Source organism: Magallana gigas, chromosome 3, assembly GCF_963853765.1.
Source record: "Magallana gigas chromosome 3, xbMagGiga1.1, whole genome shotgun sequence".
NCBI lineage: Eukaryota > Metazoa > Mollusca > Bivalvia > Ostreida > Ostreidae > Magallana > Magallana gigas.
In genome coordinates this window covers 41,391,049-41,406,621 of record NC_088855.1, presented here as the reverse complement: position 1 = coordinate 41,406,621, position 15,573 = coordinate 41,391,049, and the positions used below count along the sequence as shown (strand labels likewise).

At 33.6% G+C, this 15,573-nt stretch overlaps 1 protein-coding gene across 2 annotated transcripts; it reads left to right on the top strand.

The window, feature by feature from the left end:
• The first annotated feature begins 7,491 nt into the window (after positions 1-7,491).
• Positions 7,492-15,348, top strand: LOC105338115 (synaptotagmin-1). Of its 2 annotated transcripts, XM_034443408.2 has the most exons (7): positions 7,492-7,683; positions 7,989-8,056; positions 11,504-11,728; positions 12,209-12,357; positions 12,601-13,083; positions 14,328-14,445; positions 14,571-15,348. In XM_034443408.2, exons 3-7 carry the CDS (start codon positions 11,569-11,571, stop codon positions 14,882-14,884), a joined length of 1,224 nt encoding a protein of 407 aa, XP_034299299.2. In that variant the 5' UTR covers positions 7,492-7,683; positions 7,989-8,056; positions 11,504-11,568; the 3' UTR covers positions 14,885-15,348. The 2 variants fall into 2 exon arrangements, with proteins under 2 accessions (XP_034299299.2, XP_034299298.2); XM_034443407.2 differs by lacking the exon at positions 7,989-8,056 and having other exon boundaries at positions 7,493-7,683.
• Positions 15,349-15,573: the final 225 nt, after the last annotated feature.

Sequence of the window (15,573 nt, the reverse complement as noted above, 5' to 3'; positions counted from 1 at the left end):
AGAACTACAATGCTTCAATCTGAGATAGCACCATCATGTCTTCATATCCTTATATCTAGGTAACACACCTTCTTTTAATACTGTATACAGAGTTTATTTTCGCCTTTCTTCGTTTTCAAACGTTTTCGTCCCGCGTCTTGAATTTGCCCAGACATTGGTTTGTTTAAAGAGAGATAATTTAATACCATAGAATTCCCCAATTTGAAATTCGCCCGCTTACAACGAAGGCGAAAGGGACGAAAATAAAACAGTATATTATAATTACATGTATTTACATGTACATGTATAATATTTAATCTATAATTATTAATAATAAGATTTTTAGTTATGATATGACAAAGTCTATGATCATCAAACTTTGTTAGTTGGTGTATCTTGCCTGCTTATGTCTTTACTGTATGCAAGGAAATATTCACCCCATATCCCCCTAAAGACTTGGCGAATTCAAAACATTGAATACACATTGTACAGAGACAGCGTTATCCTCTTTGCAATTGTAGTCGAGAAAATAACATGAGGCAAACATAAACATGCATACAGTATTTAAAAGTTGGTCACAGTAACCTAGTACGATACTTATCACTTCATCTCATTTTTCATTTTTCAATTTCGTTACCTTTGATACATTGAGGCTTAAGATAATAACGTTGGTCAGTTAATGCATTTTAGAACTTAAGATATGCTGCTCCAAAAATAGGTTTCAATTATCTTCTTTTTATATACCGGTATCGTATTACGTATCGTCAAATCTTGGAATATATGAGATTTTTTGCAAGTTTTATAAAACGTAAGATGTGTTTCTTATCCACAAATTTCGAAAAAGAGAGTACTTTTTTTTCAGATGAGCGATGTTGGGGATGGGTCTCGTGTTTATCACTACATTTTTATTCATATGAAATGAACTATTTATATTACTTTTTGTAAAAGCTTTTATGATTGACAGAGGTGTCCATTAACATCTAATGAATGTGTTCTCCTGCATTTCGGGGGGGGGGGGGGGGGGGGGGGCAGGAAGTTAAACGAGTGCGTGAACAAAACTAAACTAAACGTAATATTGAACTGCCTCTTGCATTACCTGTGTGTGATCAACAGACCGTTTCACAAAAAGGCAAATAAACCATAATCGATCAATATAACATTTCTTAAAATTCTAAAGATGTTTTATTTTATTTTATTTAATATGAGAAATTACATTCATATTCTTAAAAATGCCTTATTTCAAAATTTTGAGACTGATCAGTTTTTGGCGACATTGAAAACAACGAAAATCATAGACTTTCGACAACTTTTCTGTATTTTTTAGTTGTTAATGTATTAATTTTGAGTACTTTAATTTACTTTTTATAAAGATTAGTGAAATATTGATATTATTTAATAGGTATTCATAAGGCTTTATAGGTTAATGTAATACTCTGGTAAAAGATTAGTATTATGTACAAAACTTAGATAGCAAGCATTGTAAATGTTGCAATTAAAAGTACAGCTCTTTTGAACAACTAAATATCAACACTGGCTGAAGTTCATTTGAAATTTCCTCTTATTAGACATTTTCTTTTCCTTTTATTTAATTCGTATATATAAAAAAAAGTTCCAACAAATGTTGATTATATATTCATTTTCCAAAATGTACTTCGGGCGATGAACTTTGGGTCACCTGCAGAACTAAAGTTCATTAAAAGAATTTCAATTACAAGAAAAGTGATCACAACAATAATTTAATGTCTTGTAAAATGTTTATTAACGGATTTGATATAACAAAGAGGTATAACTCTCCTGTCAGAAAACTAAAAAAATATGGACACTTTTGGTACTGAATAGAGTTGGAAGAGTCCTCAGCAATAAAGAATGAACCCCCATATACAGACTAAGATCTTGGTTTTTAAAAGATATCGGTAATATTCCGAATGACTCATTTATCTTACATTAAAAATGACACTTCATGAAACGCGATGCCAAATAATGAAACCCAAAATTGAGTATTCTTATCAGATATGGACCTATTTGGAGATAGTTTTTTTTCCACTGTGGGATTGGTATTTGGCGCGACCGTGCGGAAATTGATGAAGATAACAAACAGGTAATTAACGCAGAATCTACCCCCTCAGATGACATGCAGGGGTTGGTAAACGTCATTTGTCTGTCACTTAGAATTGCTGGAAGACTTTTCATTAGTCGAAATTATTAACAATTAAATTATAACTGTCATAATTGCAAGAGAAAATAAGTTAATTAATGTAAATGTTAATGTCCTGTTTAATTAAGCAAAGTTTAACTCCTACATTAACTATATTTTTGCACTCACGATTTATTAGCGGTAGAACTGTCGCTCCACGGGAAATTCGGGTTGGTCCGTTAATTTTAATTTCCCGTGGAATTGCAGTTCTGGAAATCTTTTTACTGCAAAACGTTAAACATGTATATCTCAGCTTCAGTGGAAATGTTTTTCATGTTTTCAAAATAATTTTCTGTTTATAAAGCAATAAGTTGTCGCATGTGTTGTTTACTCACTCTTTGACATAAGTATTTTAAGTATCTTAGAAAATATTATATGAACTTATATAACACTTGAAAAGGGAAAAAGATTGATATAAATGCAAAATGTTTAAGTTTTCATACTTAATTGTCCGTACTAAAACATTTTCAAAAATAGTTTGCACTGAAAATAATAATATCATATTAATATAGGATTTTTAAAATGTGCGATAACCAAAAGATTCACAAAATTCAATTCTTAATCAAAATACGACCGAACCCATAATGAGACCACCGTTTTTCACTTATTTAAATATAGGACTACCCAATTGTAACATCAGATACATATTTTGCTATAGAAATATGAAATATCTTGCCTTGAAAACACATACAGGTACATATGCACGTGTTAGTTTTCTAAAGTAGGCTATAGATCAGCCCCTGTTGGCTTCAGAAGGAGCGCCGTGTTTGTCACAGGTAAAGTTAATTGAGGTAACAGACAGGTACTGACGCAGAAAGTATCCTCATGATGGACCCATAGGAGACGCAGGTGCTAAATATTAATCTGGCTGTCACCTGTAGTCTGCTACCTGTAGTTGTGCGCAGGTTGTTAATTTTGTCATTTCTACAGTTATATTACAGTTATATTTTAAATGATATTTGATATTTTAAGCGATAAGTTGATAGATTAAGAGAACAGAACAGGGGGACAATAGTCTTATAAGAGTTTAATACAAAGGAAGAGCATTTTAAGCCTCTACACATACTGTAACTTCTTAATTAGGATGCCATTTAGCATTACACTATATAGACACTATAACCCGCGAGTGGACATGATTTGAGAAAATAGATAAAGGATATTTGCCAAAACCATGCAATTTTCAATTAGACTCAGATTTATGATATATTATGCATAATCCAAAGAAATGACAAATGATGTATTTTTTTTTCATTTTTTAATACAAATTTAGTTCTATCACTTTTATCTCAATTTGGAAATCGAGGCTCGAAATGGCCCTAGTCTCTAGATCTGGTACCGCAAACGTTCAAGATTTGCGAGAGAGCTTTGCGAAGAGTACTTGTCCTTTGGGACAGCAGCCACGTGTATTATTTGAAGTTGACTCCAAACACATTGATACTTTGGTGGTGTCCCTTCCTCCCTATTGTTTTAAATGATCGGATAAATGTAATACATGTTTACCCATTTCTTTTCTATTGTTTTTAATACGATTGTCCCCTCTCTCACAATCACGCTTATAGGTGCACGATAATTTATGGTTGAGCAAGTTCCACACCATTTTAATTTCTTTGCTGATTGACAGACCCACATGATCCCTAGCTGCACATACTAATGAGGGATATGAAACAAACAGTCTTTTTTCACCGAGTTTAAAGAGGAGGGGTGCTATCACTTTCTGTGAGGGATCAAGTGAAAAAGGTAAATTTACACGTTGTACTATTAAAATTGCAAGTCTCTTTGTTCGTCTTACACTATGAGGTACAGTGAGATCACTATTAATAAACGAAAAAAATTCGTTAACCTTCACCCCTTTACCGATTGTATGGCACACTTCAAGATTCATTACATCGACGAATAGCCAAAAGTGTACCATATATCCGGTTTTTTCCCGTGTCACAAAAGTTGCGAAAATGGGGAAAATATATCACATTTTTAATTTGCGTCAGTCATTTTTTACAATTTAAAAAGTAACTTATAGAAAATGATACAGGATATAATTTCTGCATATTCAATTATTTGCGATATATAACAGATCACAAAAAAGCGAAAGTTAGATCATCGCGAAAACATATAACATCAGCGCTCTCTCTCTCTCTCTCTCTCTCTCTCTCTCTCTCTCTCTCTCTCTCTCTGCTCAAATTGTTATAGCATTGTGAAGATGGTTCATACTTTCATGAACGGTATTAAGCATGTTGTTAACAAACAAGATAATTTTTCTTGCAAGTAAAGCGCGATAACTCTAATGGATTAAATCACATTGTCTTACTCTACTAAATCCATACTGACACCACATTCGCAAAATCAAACATGCTAATGTCCATTTTAATTTGAAAGCTTACAATGTAACAACACAATTTTGAGAGAGATACACGAGATTAAAATTCATCCGGGATTATACTGTTGGCTGATAAGTGAAGGTTTTAGAAAAAGAATGAATCATCTAAACATCAAAAATCGCCCCCTATAATTTGCAAGGGAATCAAATTAAAGGTTTTCTACATATAATTGTCTCATCCTTTCCTTCAAACATTGAGCTTTTTGAATTTCAATTTCGCTATTTACTTCCTTACACTGTAATTAGGCATTGTGTTTCAAAAATAAGTGAGTCAAGTTTAATCTCATCAATATGATTACTTTTGCACAGTCCAAAAACATTGAGGTAAACTTTGAAATTTTTAAATCTATTGAAAATGATAAGTTATACTTTTAAATGAATAACTCAAATGTACAACATATTTTAGCCAAAATACCTGTTTTAATTTACAAAAGAAGGAAACATGCAGATATTTTATAATATTGCTTTATGTATACGTATACTTTTAATCCAAGGGGCATAACTTTTTAGTGTCATTTGTCTTTTAAGGCAGGGTGCTAATATTTTATGTATTGTATCTATATGAAATTTTACTTGTAATATATTTGGCACGTGACACTTACGTAAACAATTACAAACTTACTTACTTAATTACAATGTGATATAGTGTAGCCTATTTCATTTCTTGATTTTTAAAGCGGCAAATATAAAATATAAAAATACTCCCTCGATTATTAGTTGGATTTGATTCAATTTATAGGGTACAGTAGCGATGATTTGTGCTTGAAGTCGGGATCTATTGAGTAGTAAATTGGACATCACTGCTGACCCACCAACTGGGGGATGTCGTGGTCCAAGGTCGAAACATCTAGTGAATGTTGGAGACCATCCAATGACGATCAGAACCGACAGGCGAGCAATGCGACAGGCATTGATAAGAGTGCCAAGCTAAAAGATAGCTGGATACTGTGCATACTATTTCAAATATATAGCATTTCTTGTTTCTTGCTGTTTACAGCTTGATGAAATACAAATCAAATGCTTATTGTTTTCGCGAGGACAGTCATATATCCATCCGCCATTCTTTAAAAAAAAAGTTCTACAGGAAAGGGCGACACTGAATAGGAAACAGGTATAGGTGGATAACTTCGGAAAGAGAAGTTACACAGATCTTGAACTACTTTGTGAATCAAAAACAACCCTTAGTTTTGTTAACACTTTAAAAACAAATATTCATAATCACAAGAACTCCCACCACAAACTTGATTTTGAAGAAAAACAAACGGGGGTTGAGTGCCGATGCCATAATGAGACATATTCCTCGAAGTAATAAACTACATGGTACATGCAGTTGTCCACGTAAATGTACGGTATTCTTCACAGAGGCGGGTATTGACTTGATAAAACTCGGTTGACATGGAAGTGGAGTACTCCCAAAAAAACTCTAATGTATGTATCATAAATGTTAATGCTCTACCACTGTGTCTTTCATGATTTAACAAATGAAAATCAGACAAATAGAGCCAACGACCACATATCCACGAACGCACATGAGGAGGCGGTGTATGTGTCATCAAATAAACTACTAAATCACTTGGATAAAATTTCCCTCAGAGTCAGCTATACTCTGTTCCTTGTTTTTGCCTCCACCTCTTTTCTCTTGATAAATTGATAATCATTATTACCTTTGTGCTCAAACTACGTTCATCCATTAATATGAATGTCCAGATTATCTGTTTGAAACGGCCCCTCTACCTCTTCAGGCTTCAATACACAACCCAAAATAGAAAGTCTATGGGGATTTCGCATTGTATGAGTCATGAAATAGCCAGGATGATAACGTTGAAAAATTGTGCGAAGTATTCTGAGTTAGTTCCGAATGGTGAATTGGTGTAAACTTTTCCAATTATAAATCTCCGTAAGAAATTGTTTACCTTCCTGTGATCTTTTATGAAAAAAAATGATAATGTGTCAATGATGATACCTTGGATATTTCCTCATTCATCGATTTCAACTGCATTTCTTTCCCAGTAATGTGTATTTTTATTAAAAAGAATCAAAAAGTGATGGAAGCAATAACTTGGGACGAAGTATAGAATAAAATAAATCATAAAATATATGTGAAAAGACAACTCAGACATTCAACTTTATTTTTGTGAATTTTTGGTAGGATGTTATAAGCATTTTGCTTTAAGCATATCAGTCCATACAGTACTTTGATTTTTGTTAATTTTAATTATGAACGGTATCATGGATTCAGAGCGCGACGATTAGAGTTAATTGTTCATAATTGTAACATGTTGATGAGATAGAGAAAAATCACACCTGAGATAAAAGTCGTTTTTTATCAGAACAGAACTTGCCCAGACTGTTAGAAACTCTTACATTGATTTACGGAAATATTTTCCTTATACTAGTATATGATTGCTTTGAATGTACTTTGTCTTAACAAATTTTATAAGCAGCGGAATTTAATGCAATACCAGCTTGTCAATTTAATGGTGAATGGATATCAATGAACAAAAGTAAAAATCATATCAAATTAATAAAGAAATGTTCATCACATAGACAATAACGATTCAGTTTTAGTTACAAGATGTGCAAGTTGTGCAATTAAAGGCAGTCATATGTGCACATTAATATAAACGCAATTAATAGTTATTACACTGCCTAAAACATATATTGCTAGAGATTTGCATTTACTAGGTTAAGTATATATATTACAAACAATTCAGTCTTTGATATCATCGGCCAAGAATATTTACCAATGGCAATAACTCTTTATATTTTCGTCTTCTTTTCATCAAATAAACTTTACAATCATAATTTACATGTTATTTGTTTTTAGTTGATTGAGATATTATTTATCCTGACACCGATATATACCTCTTTATCTACTTCAGTGTATTTGTATGACAGTGTAGCTGTGGAAAGAGACCAGCTGTTACCAATGACTCACGACAGAGGCCCCCAGATAACGACTCCAGCATTCCCGGATCTCTCTCCGTCTACATACACAGAGCATTGCCTACCGTGCAGCCAATGGGAAATGTTTTCATAGATCAAGTTCAAAAGAAACTTTAAGGTGGTTCGTTGACGTGTAAAAGACGGATCCCGGAAACGATTGCCATTCAGAAGGATGGAATGATTATTGGAGGTAAGTTGCAATAAGAGTTGTTGGAGCATTTATATATACTTTTAAATGAATTCGAGATAAGAAACAGTCAGACTTTGCGTGGTACCCGTACTTAGCCACCTACCCCCCCCCCCCCCCCCCCCCCCGTTCACTGAACAACTCTTTAACACAGGTAAGCACTGTCACAGTGGTGTTTCAGTTCATTGAAGGAAGGGTAGATATGTACTTGTAAGAAAGGTGTGGGACAAAAAGCAGGGAAGGATCTTTAAACGTAGACTGTTATTTTTGTTATGCTCTGATTAATGGCTATTTCTTAATCGTTAAAGTGTTCAAACATTCTCAACGTGGAATAAACTGTAAATGTATCATCGATGTGGTCATGGGATTTGTTTAGGTATGTAAATGTTTAAACGTTTCTATTATAGCTTGTGTATATACATCCCTATTAGCTTGTATGTCATATATAGATGGCTGAAACTGTGTAAAATCTTGTATTTACGGGGAAAAATGCAAGTGATTGCGTGCAAAATATATCAAATATCTTAATTGGGCTTTCACTCCACCTTATATTTTTTCAGTGTTTGCTGAACCTTTACAGGGGCTTTTGTTTTGATTTAGGATAAATATCCACCTTTCTATAAAATGCCTTTACATCTTGAGATCGTTTATATCTTGTATATCTTTACTCAGTTAATAACATTCTGTATAGTAGCTGTGCATTTCACACACCGGTCACCAACCGTTCGGGGATCAATATCCGGGACTTTTACACTGTTGCACACATCGAAATCTGTAAACAGTATCAGATATTAATGTATAAAATTGTTTATGTATATATGTAAGATTATGAGGAATATTTGTGATTTGAAAAGCAAGGCTTTGCAAAACTGTTAATATATTAATATACGAACATAAAAGAGACATGCCTGCCCCTCTCCACTCTTTGCAATCAATCTTTAAGTTACTTCTGATATTAAAAAAGAAGAAGTATAAAATCGAGAATATTTATACTTATTTATACCCCTATTTTATTCTCAGATTAAAAAATCTAAGGTTTAGTAGGCGAATAAATCTTATTTTTTCTCTCTCTTTCTTTTCTGAGACTACAAAGATGATTTGGGATAGGTCAGCCCCCTCCCTCAACCTCTTTACACCCAAACTTTTAAAGCGATAAAACGATGCTTTGTGAAAGCAAATGCCTCCAAAAAATATTAGTTAAAAGGGCAAAATTGATCTAAACGAAGGGAGGCTAGTATGAGAAGATTTCTGATTTATTCTTATGATACCGTTTGGGGTTCACCACAATTTCAAAACAGGGTAGGGGTATCAATTTTACATAGGATTATTTTATATGAAAAAAAAATGGAAGCAGTACGTGTAATTTGAATTGAGGGTAAGGTTATCAATTTTTTTACATAGATATTATTCTATATGAAGAAATTTGAGGCAATAGGTGTAACTTGTAAAACTGATATTACAGCAAGCAAAAAAAAACTTAGTTTTTTTAAAACTAAAAACTTATTCAAAAATATACATTGATTCAACATTTAAAAAGCAATTTATCGAAACTAGAATACAGAGTTTTCAAGTTAAGTCATATCATTAGCCTATCTAGCGGCAAGAATAGTGGTTGGGGTAAAATTTAATAAAGAATATTTTACACCATAAATCCTTAAGGACAGAAACAGGACTACATGGGTTGGAGTTGAATATATGTTATGATTACATGGAAAAAAAATGAAGGATTAAGATATGAAGAAAAGAAAAGACAATAAATTAAATCGAAATGAAAGCATTAATTTGTACAAAACATTACAGATTTTTATTTATTTATACCATGACCCATTGGAATCAAAAGAGAACAAAAAACTGAAGATATAAAATCAAGGTTTATTTATTAAATCATTTAATAAGCAGAAATGTTTCGGTATTTTTTGTATGTGAAGGGAAACAATTTGTTTATTTATTTGAGTTTGTAGAAAAAATCCTTTGCAAAATATGAGGTTTTGATGTTGTTGTTTTTTTTTTAAATGATGGTTATAAAAATAAATAGGAAGCAAAACGATCTGAAAGAGTAAGATGAATTTTTTTTAAGTATGATACATGTAGGTGTTATCATTGTCAATAAGAAATTTTCGAAATGTGCAAAGCTGCAACATTAATAACTGGATTGCAAGAGCTTAAATACTGCTATTAACACATCTGTTACATTGTAGAAACATCATTGCAGTTTTAAAAAAAGGTTTATGGTCAAAATCTGTTAAAACATAACTTCTTAAAGAAAATCACTGCTTTCCACTGGGTTTGTCACAGCGCCCAGTCCTCTTATGAATATAGGACTTGGTCATCTAGAGCAACGGGCGACATATGTTCGAGACATCTATTCATTAATATGAAAGTGCCCCTGGTGCAAACTTTAATCTATATGTTCAACACTATTTTCCAGATCGTTTATAGCTGTAAATCTATCATTCCAATTTTAATCCACACACGAATAAGTTTTACAACTGTTACGGCCGTTTTGGACCACGTCCTGGTGTGGGTGACACATGTTAGAACAAATGACCCACAAAAAAAATGAACCAGTAATTATTTTCATACAATTATTTTATGCTAGCTGAGAAAATTATTTCCTAATATTCCAAAATTGTCATTCAGTGACATTTTAGGATATCAGAATGAAAATTATCCACAGATTATGTTTATTGCACAATGAATGTGGACGTTTATTCCAAATTGGCTTAATGGTGCGAACATTTTCAGATCATGCAGATCATGATGTCATTATCTTCATACCGATGTTTTAAATGCATTCACAAAGTGCGATGCTATGATTGATTTTCATATAATTGTATTCAAGTTTGAGCTGGAAACTAATCTATGCTCTTGTAAGTTAGTTAATGTTAAAGCAAATTCGAAAGAGTAAACTATAATTTAAATGAAATAAATACACAAAGGTAAGAATTAATTATGATGCCTATTTGAGTATGATCCGACCATGGTATAGAAACCAACGGAGCCTGAAGACATTCCCCGTATATTGATCAAACATTTACCTACGTATCAGTGGGTCAAACAGTCCTGTACCAAGTATTATTCAGGTCAATCATATGTAGCTAATAGCTATATTAAGCTGCTCGTTGGTGCGAACAAACTTGGTCTTTTATAACTGTAATGCAAAGGTCATAAATAAAAGAGAGAGAGGGAGAGAAAAGAGGGGGAGAGAAAAAGAGAGAAGAGAGAGAGAAAGAGAAGAGAGGGGAGAGAAAGAGAGAGAGAGAAGAGGTGGGAGGAAGAGAGAAGAGGGGGAGAGAAAGAGAGGGAAAGAGAAAAGCTCCAGATGCATACACATATATCATAAAAGTTTCGGGTACACGTAAATCTATTGTTTAATGTTTTCTTAGAATTTTTTTTCTGTTTCTTCGTTTTAGTGTGCATGCACTAATAGGAGAAATTCCGTCGTATTTTCATTGCATACGAAAAGATTAGCTAATCAATGTGGAGAGTTCTTATCTTTTTTTTGTCTCTTCATTTCCAGTGTTTAATCAAACACGGCTTACGTACAGATGAGTTGTTCATTATACCTGCGTTTTAGTTCGTCAGCCTTAATGTGGGCGATCTTTCATTACTCTGCTAAATTGTAACACGAGTAAATGTCGCCAAGACGTACGTCGATTTCTGTGAATTATATATATATATATGAATTAATCAAAGCAGATGTGATATACGCAGGAAATAAATAGGATTGATTTACAATTCTATAATTTTTACATGTCCTTTTACAGTGTTATTATCATTATTAAATTTCATTGGGTTATATCGATATGTTTAACATTTACAGATACTGCCGACATGCCACCATGCAAGAATCAAGACTACACCGGCTCGAACCCTTGAATTGACAAGATGGCGGAGGAGTTGATCAGCCTGGATGTGTGGGACAAGCTGCTGATCCTGGCCGGGGTGGCGCTGGTGATGGTCCTGGTCATTGTTACCCTCATGTGTGTCCTCTCTCCCTATTGCTGCCTCTTCCAGTACTGTCCATTCCGGGACAAGACCCCACATGGTTAGTGGCTTAAATATATCAAGGCTGGATAGAACTTTAAATTTTATATATTTCTAATGGTGACAAAGTGACACTTTTTAAAATTTTTTTATTTAATTGAAATGCTATTCTATTATGACTCACATAAACGGACATCATAATAGGCATTGTCTATAAAAATCCTTTCTTTGTTTATGATGAAGTTATATCAAATATATGTGATGTGAGAATGTTAAAAAATAACCTCAAAGCAAGAATTATATATATACTCATCATTTTTATGGAACGATCAGATGAGAACTTTAAAGGTACACCAATAAGTAGAATCAAGTAACAATTGAAATTATTTCAAACAGAAAAGAACTCAAATCCCTGGCGATAAACATTCGCGAGGTGAGGTTGCCTACCAATATCGCGAATATTTCATAGGTTGTTTACATTATGCGGTTTTCTTCTGTATCTAAGCAAAGTGCCTTAACACTTCTTTTGAAAACATTTCAGACAATAAACCATTGATGAAATATGGATCAACTGATATGATGATGATGGAACCTAGACACACTGTTCGGTCTCGTCTGGGTTCTCTAAAAGAAGAGGAGTCTTCCGAACTATCCGACGCAAGCGCAAAGAGTGCCCTTGACCGTAGACGAGTAAGTTAATCTCGTTTTTAGATGCAATAAACATTGCATGTTTAAATCAAATTGGCGTAACACAATATGTATGATACATGAACTAGCTTACAAGAATTTTGATATTGTAAAACAATAAATCAAACAGTCAGACTAACAAAGTTTGATGTTTAAATCTTTATTCTATTGAACGATGTTAAATTCATACATGTTTTGATAAATGTCTTCCATTCCTTATGATAACTCAGTGACTTGCATCCACAGATCGTGTCTCCCAACCACGTGGCAAATGGCTCTATTGGCTCCGGGACCTCGACCTCGTCTCTTCCCGATGGCACCCTGCATTTTTCTCTTAAATACGACAAATTTGACGGCAATTTAGTCATAAAGATCTTGGAAATTACCGACTTAAAAGTCGACGACGCTTCTTCCATCATATCCCCGTATGTACGCATCAGACTGTATAAATCTCAGCGTCAAATGTTCTCCGGTGCTGTTGACAGTATCGAAACAGAGTTCAAGACACGAATCCAGAAATTCAAAGACGTTCTGTTGTTCAACGAGACATTCCGGTCAGCCATAGCTCCAGCCAGCGTAAAGCACGTCAGCATTAAACTTGAACTCTGTGATTTGGACAAATATTCAAGGAAGGTGGTGCTAGGAGAGTGTCGTGTTAAACTTAAAAGACTTCGTCTGGAAGATTTCGAAGAAAAGGTGCTTCAGGAGAAGTTAAAGGAACCAATCGAGGTGCGTTCATTCTTACCTTTCCAAAAGTTAAGAATATACATTTAACCGACATATTAAAAACTTAATATTTAAAGTCACAGTGGTGCACACCGTTTTTTTTTCTTAAACCGATTTAAATATGCTGCATGCTTTTGAAATTTGTGTTGGTATCGAGAGTGTTTCTCTTTCTGCAAAACAAATCAAATGTAATATCATAACCGCAATGTAGCTCGTTATTGGTACTCATTGATTGTAAAATTGATATTTTACTAACAGTAAGTTACATTTCTACTTTTTTGACATCCCCCAATGGACTGTTACATCTAGTTGTTATTCTCATTAATATCTTACATGTACTGTAAGCTAAAAAAATTGAAACCGATCAGTGCTGCACGTGTTAAAATGTACACTTTTGAACCATAAGTTTTTATAGGTATAAAATACAAAAAGCATTTAAATTATTTTTCTTTTTTAGTTTTGTCCAACTTACTTTTATGGCATATTCTTAAATAAAATGAAGCGAAGACATATTTAGTACACCATATACCTATGGTGTTTAAAATGATGTTTAGTTACGTGCGATGTACGCAATTGTAAATGATGTATAGTTTATAAAAGCCCTTTAATAACACAATACTAGAAGTACGAAAAGGCGACGCACGACTGTGATTTTTGTACCACAATGGTCGATAGAACAAACAAAGTCTCGTTTGCAGCGCGACAGCTGTAGGTGTAAAACAATGTCCCGGATATAACCCAGACTCGGTTCTTGGTGCTATTTTAGTGCAAACGTTAAAACTGTAATCACATTTTCTCGTAAAATATGTCAAATACTGATTAATTTTTTTTTCAACAACGTCAGTGCAGGACAAACAGACAGTAAATCATTAAAACATAATCATTTTGTACCTCAAACTACAATTTTAATGCTGTTTAATAACTATTCTCAAGACGACGTTTATTACATTGCTCGTGGTGACGTACATGTACATGTAATTGATTACGAAGGCTATCTGACGTTTGTAACAATAACTTTTTAACATTATGAAAAGACTCTGTGAGAAGACTGTTGTACCACTGATCAGAGACGAAGCCATTTACACATGTACCTATACAAATCAAAATCGATGTCGTTAGTGTACATGTATGCAAAACTCATATCTTTCATATTCATGTGGTCAGAAGCCTGGGCAACTACACATCAATCAAAAAATGTTGTTGTACATGAATGCAAAACTAATATCATGTTTTAACTCATTTTGTAGGAGGAAGCAGGGGAGGTAACTATTGGATTGAATTATCTCCCCACGGCAGAAAAACTTTATATCAATGTTGTCAAAATGAAAATCTACAAAACGCAGAACAGATTGCAAAATATTTTAGGCAAGTAATACAGTTCTTTTTGCCGCATGTTTCTTGATCTACTATTTGCTGTCTGAATTGCATTTATAATCGCTGCTCTTTTAAAGGTAGTAATGTTCAATAAAAACTTCTATCATATATTTTAGATACCCATATCAAAGTTGTGCTAATGCATGACGGGAAACCTCTGAAGAAAACTAAAACAGGAACAAAATCAGAGGAAGCTAATCCAGAATTTGATGAGACTTTTGCATTCGACGTTCCACAGAGTGAACTAGCTAACGTGTATGTTGCCATAAGTGCAATTTGTTCGTCAAACACTGAAAAATCTGAACACAAACTGTTGGGAAGGATCTATATTGGATTACCATTTGGAGGTCAAGCACAGGAACATTGGGCGGAAATGATTAGGTCCCCTAGGAACCAAGTTCTAATGGTGCACAAACTTACAGAGCAGTGAAGTCTGACATACCGTCATGCATGGTCCTTCTGCATGGTCCGTCCAAAATACTAATTACATGTATCAATAGTTCTACGCACTATTAAAGGATTGGTGACAAAATCGTACTAACGGATTCAAAAATATCAGATTTTGGATACACGAATTTGTGACAAATTACCTACTAAAGTTCGACATGGATTCAAGGATTTGTGATATAGTACTTCATCTCTTGTTGTTATTCCTAAGGTCTCTATGTAAGGTTATAGTGTGGGGTTTTAACATCAACAATTTCGGAATTGTTGAAGTTACAGTGTTAGTTTTGCATTATACCAATGGGGGAAAAATATCGAATATACGTTGTACATCGGTGAGTCATCCACACACATTTCAGCCAGGTGATCCATTCAAGTTTCTCCATTTGTGAGAACCTTTTTCATACTTTCATATTTCATTGCCAAATCAATAAAAATCGTTATCTTTCATATTTAGTGGCTTTTTATTTAGTATATAATAATCTTGTCGTTTACTTCTTGTTAATTGCATAAACAGATTAAGATATTGTTACTGTGACATCATATTGCAGACGGAATAAGGTTTCGTCGTTTTCAACTTTGGTTCTTTTAGTAAAGTCAATTTTTATCGTTGATATGATATTTGTTCTATGCCAGTGTTTGTAAACCCTGATCCATCACTCTTTGTCTCTTTAC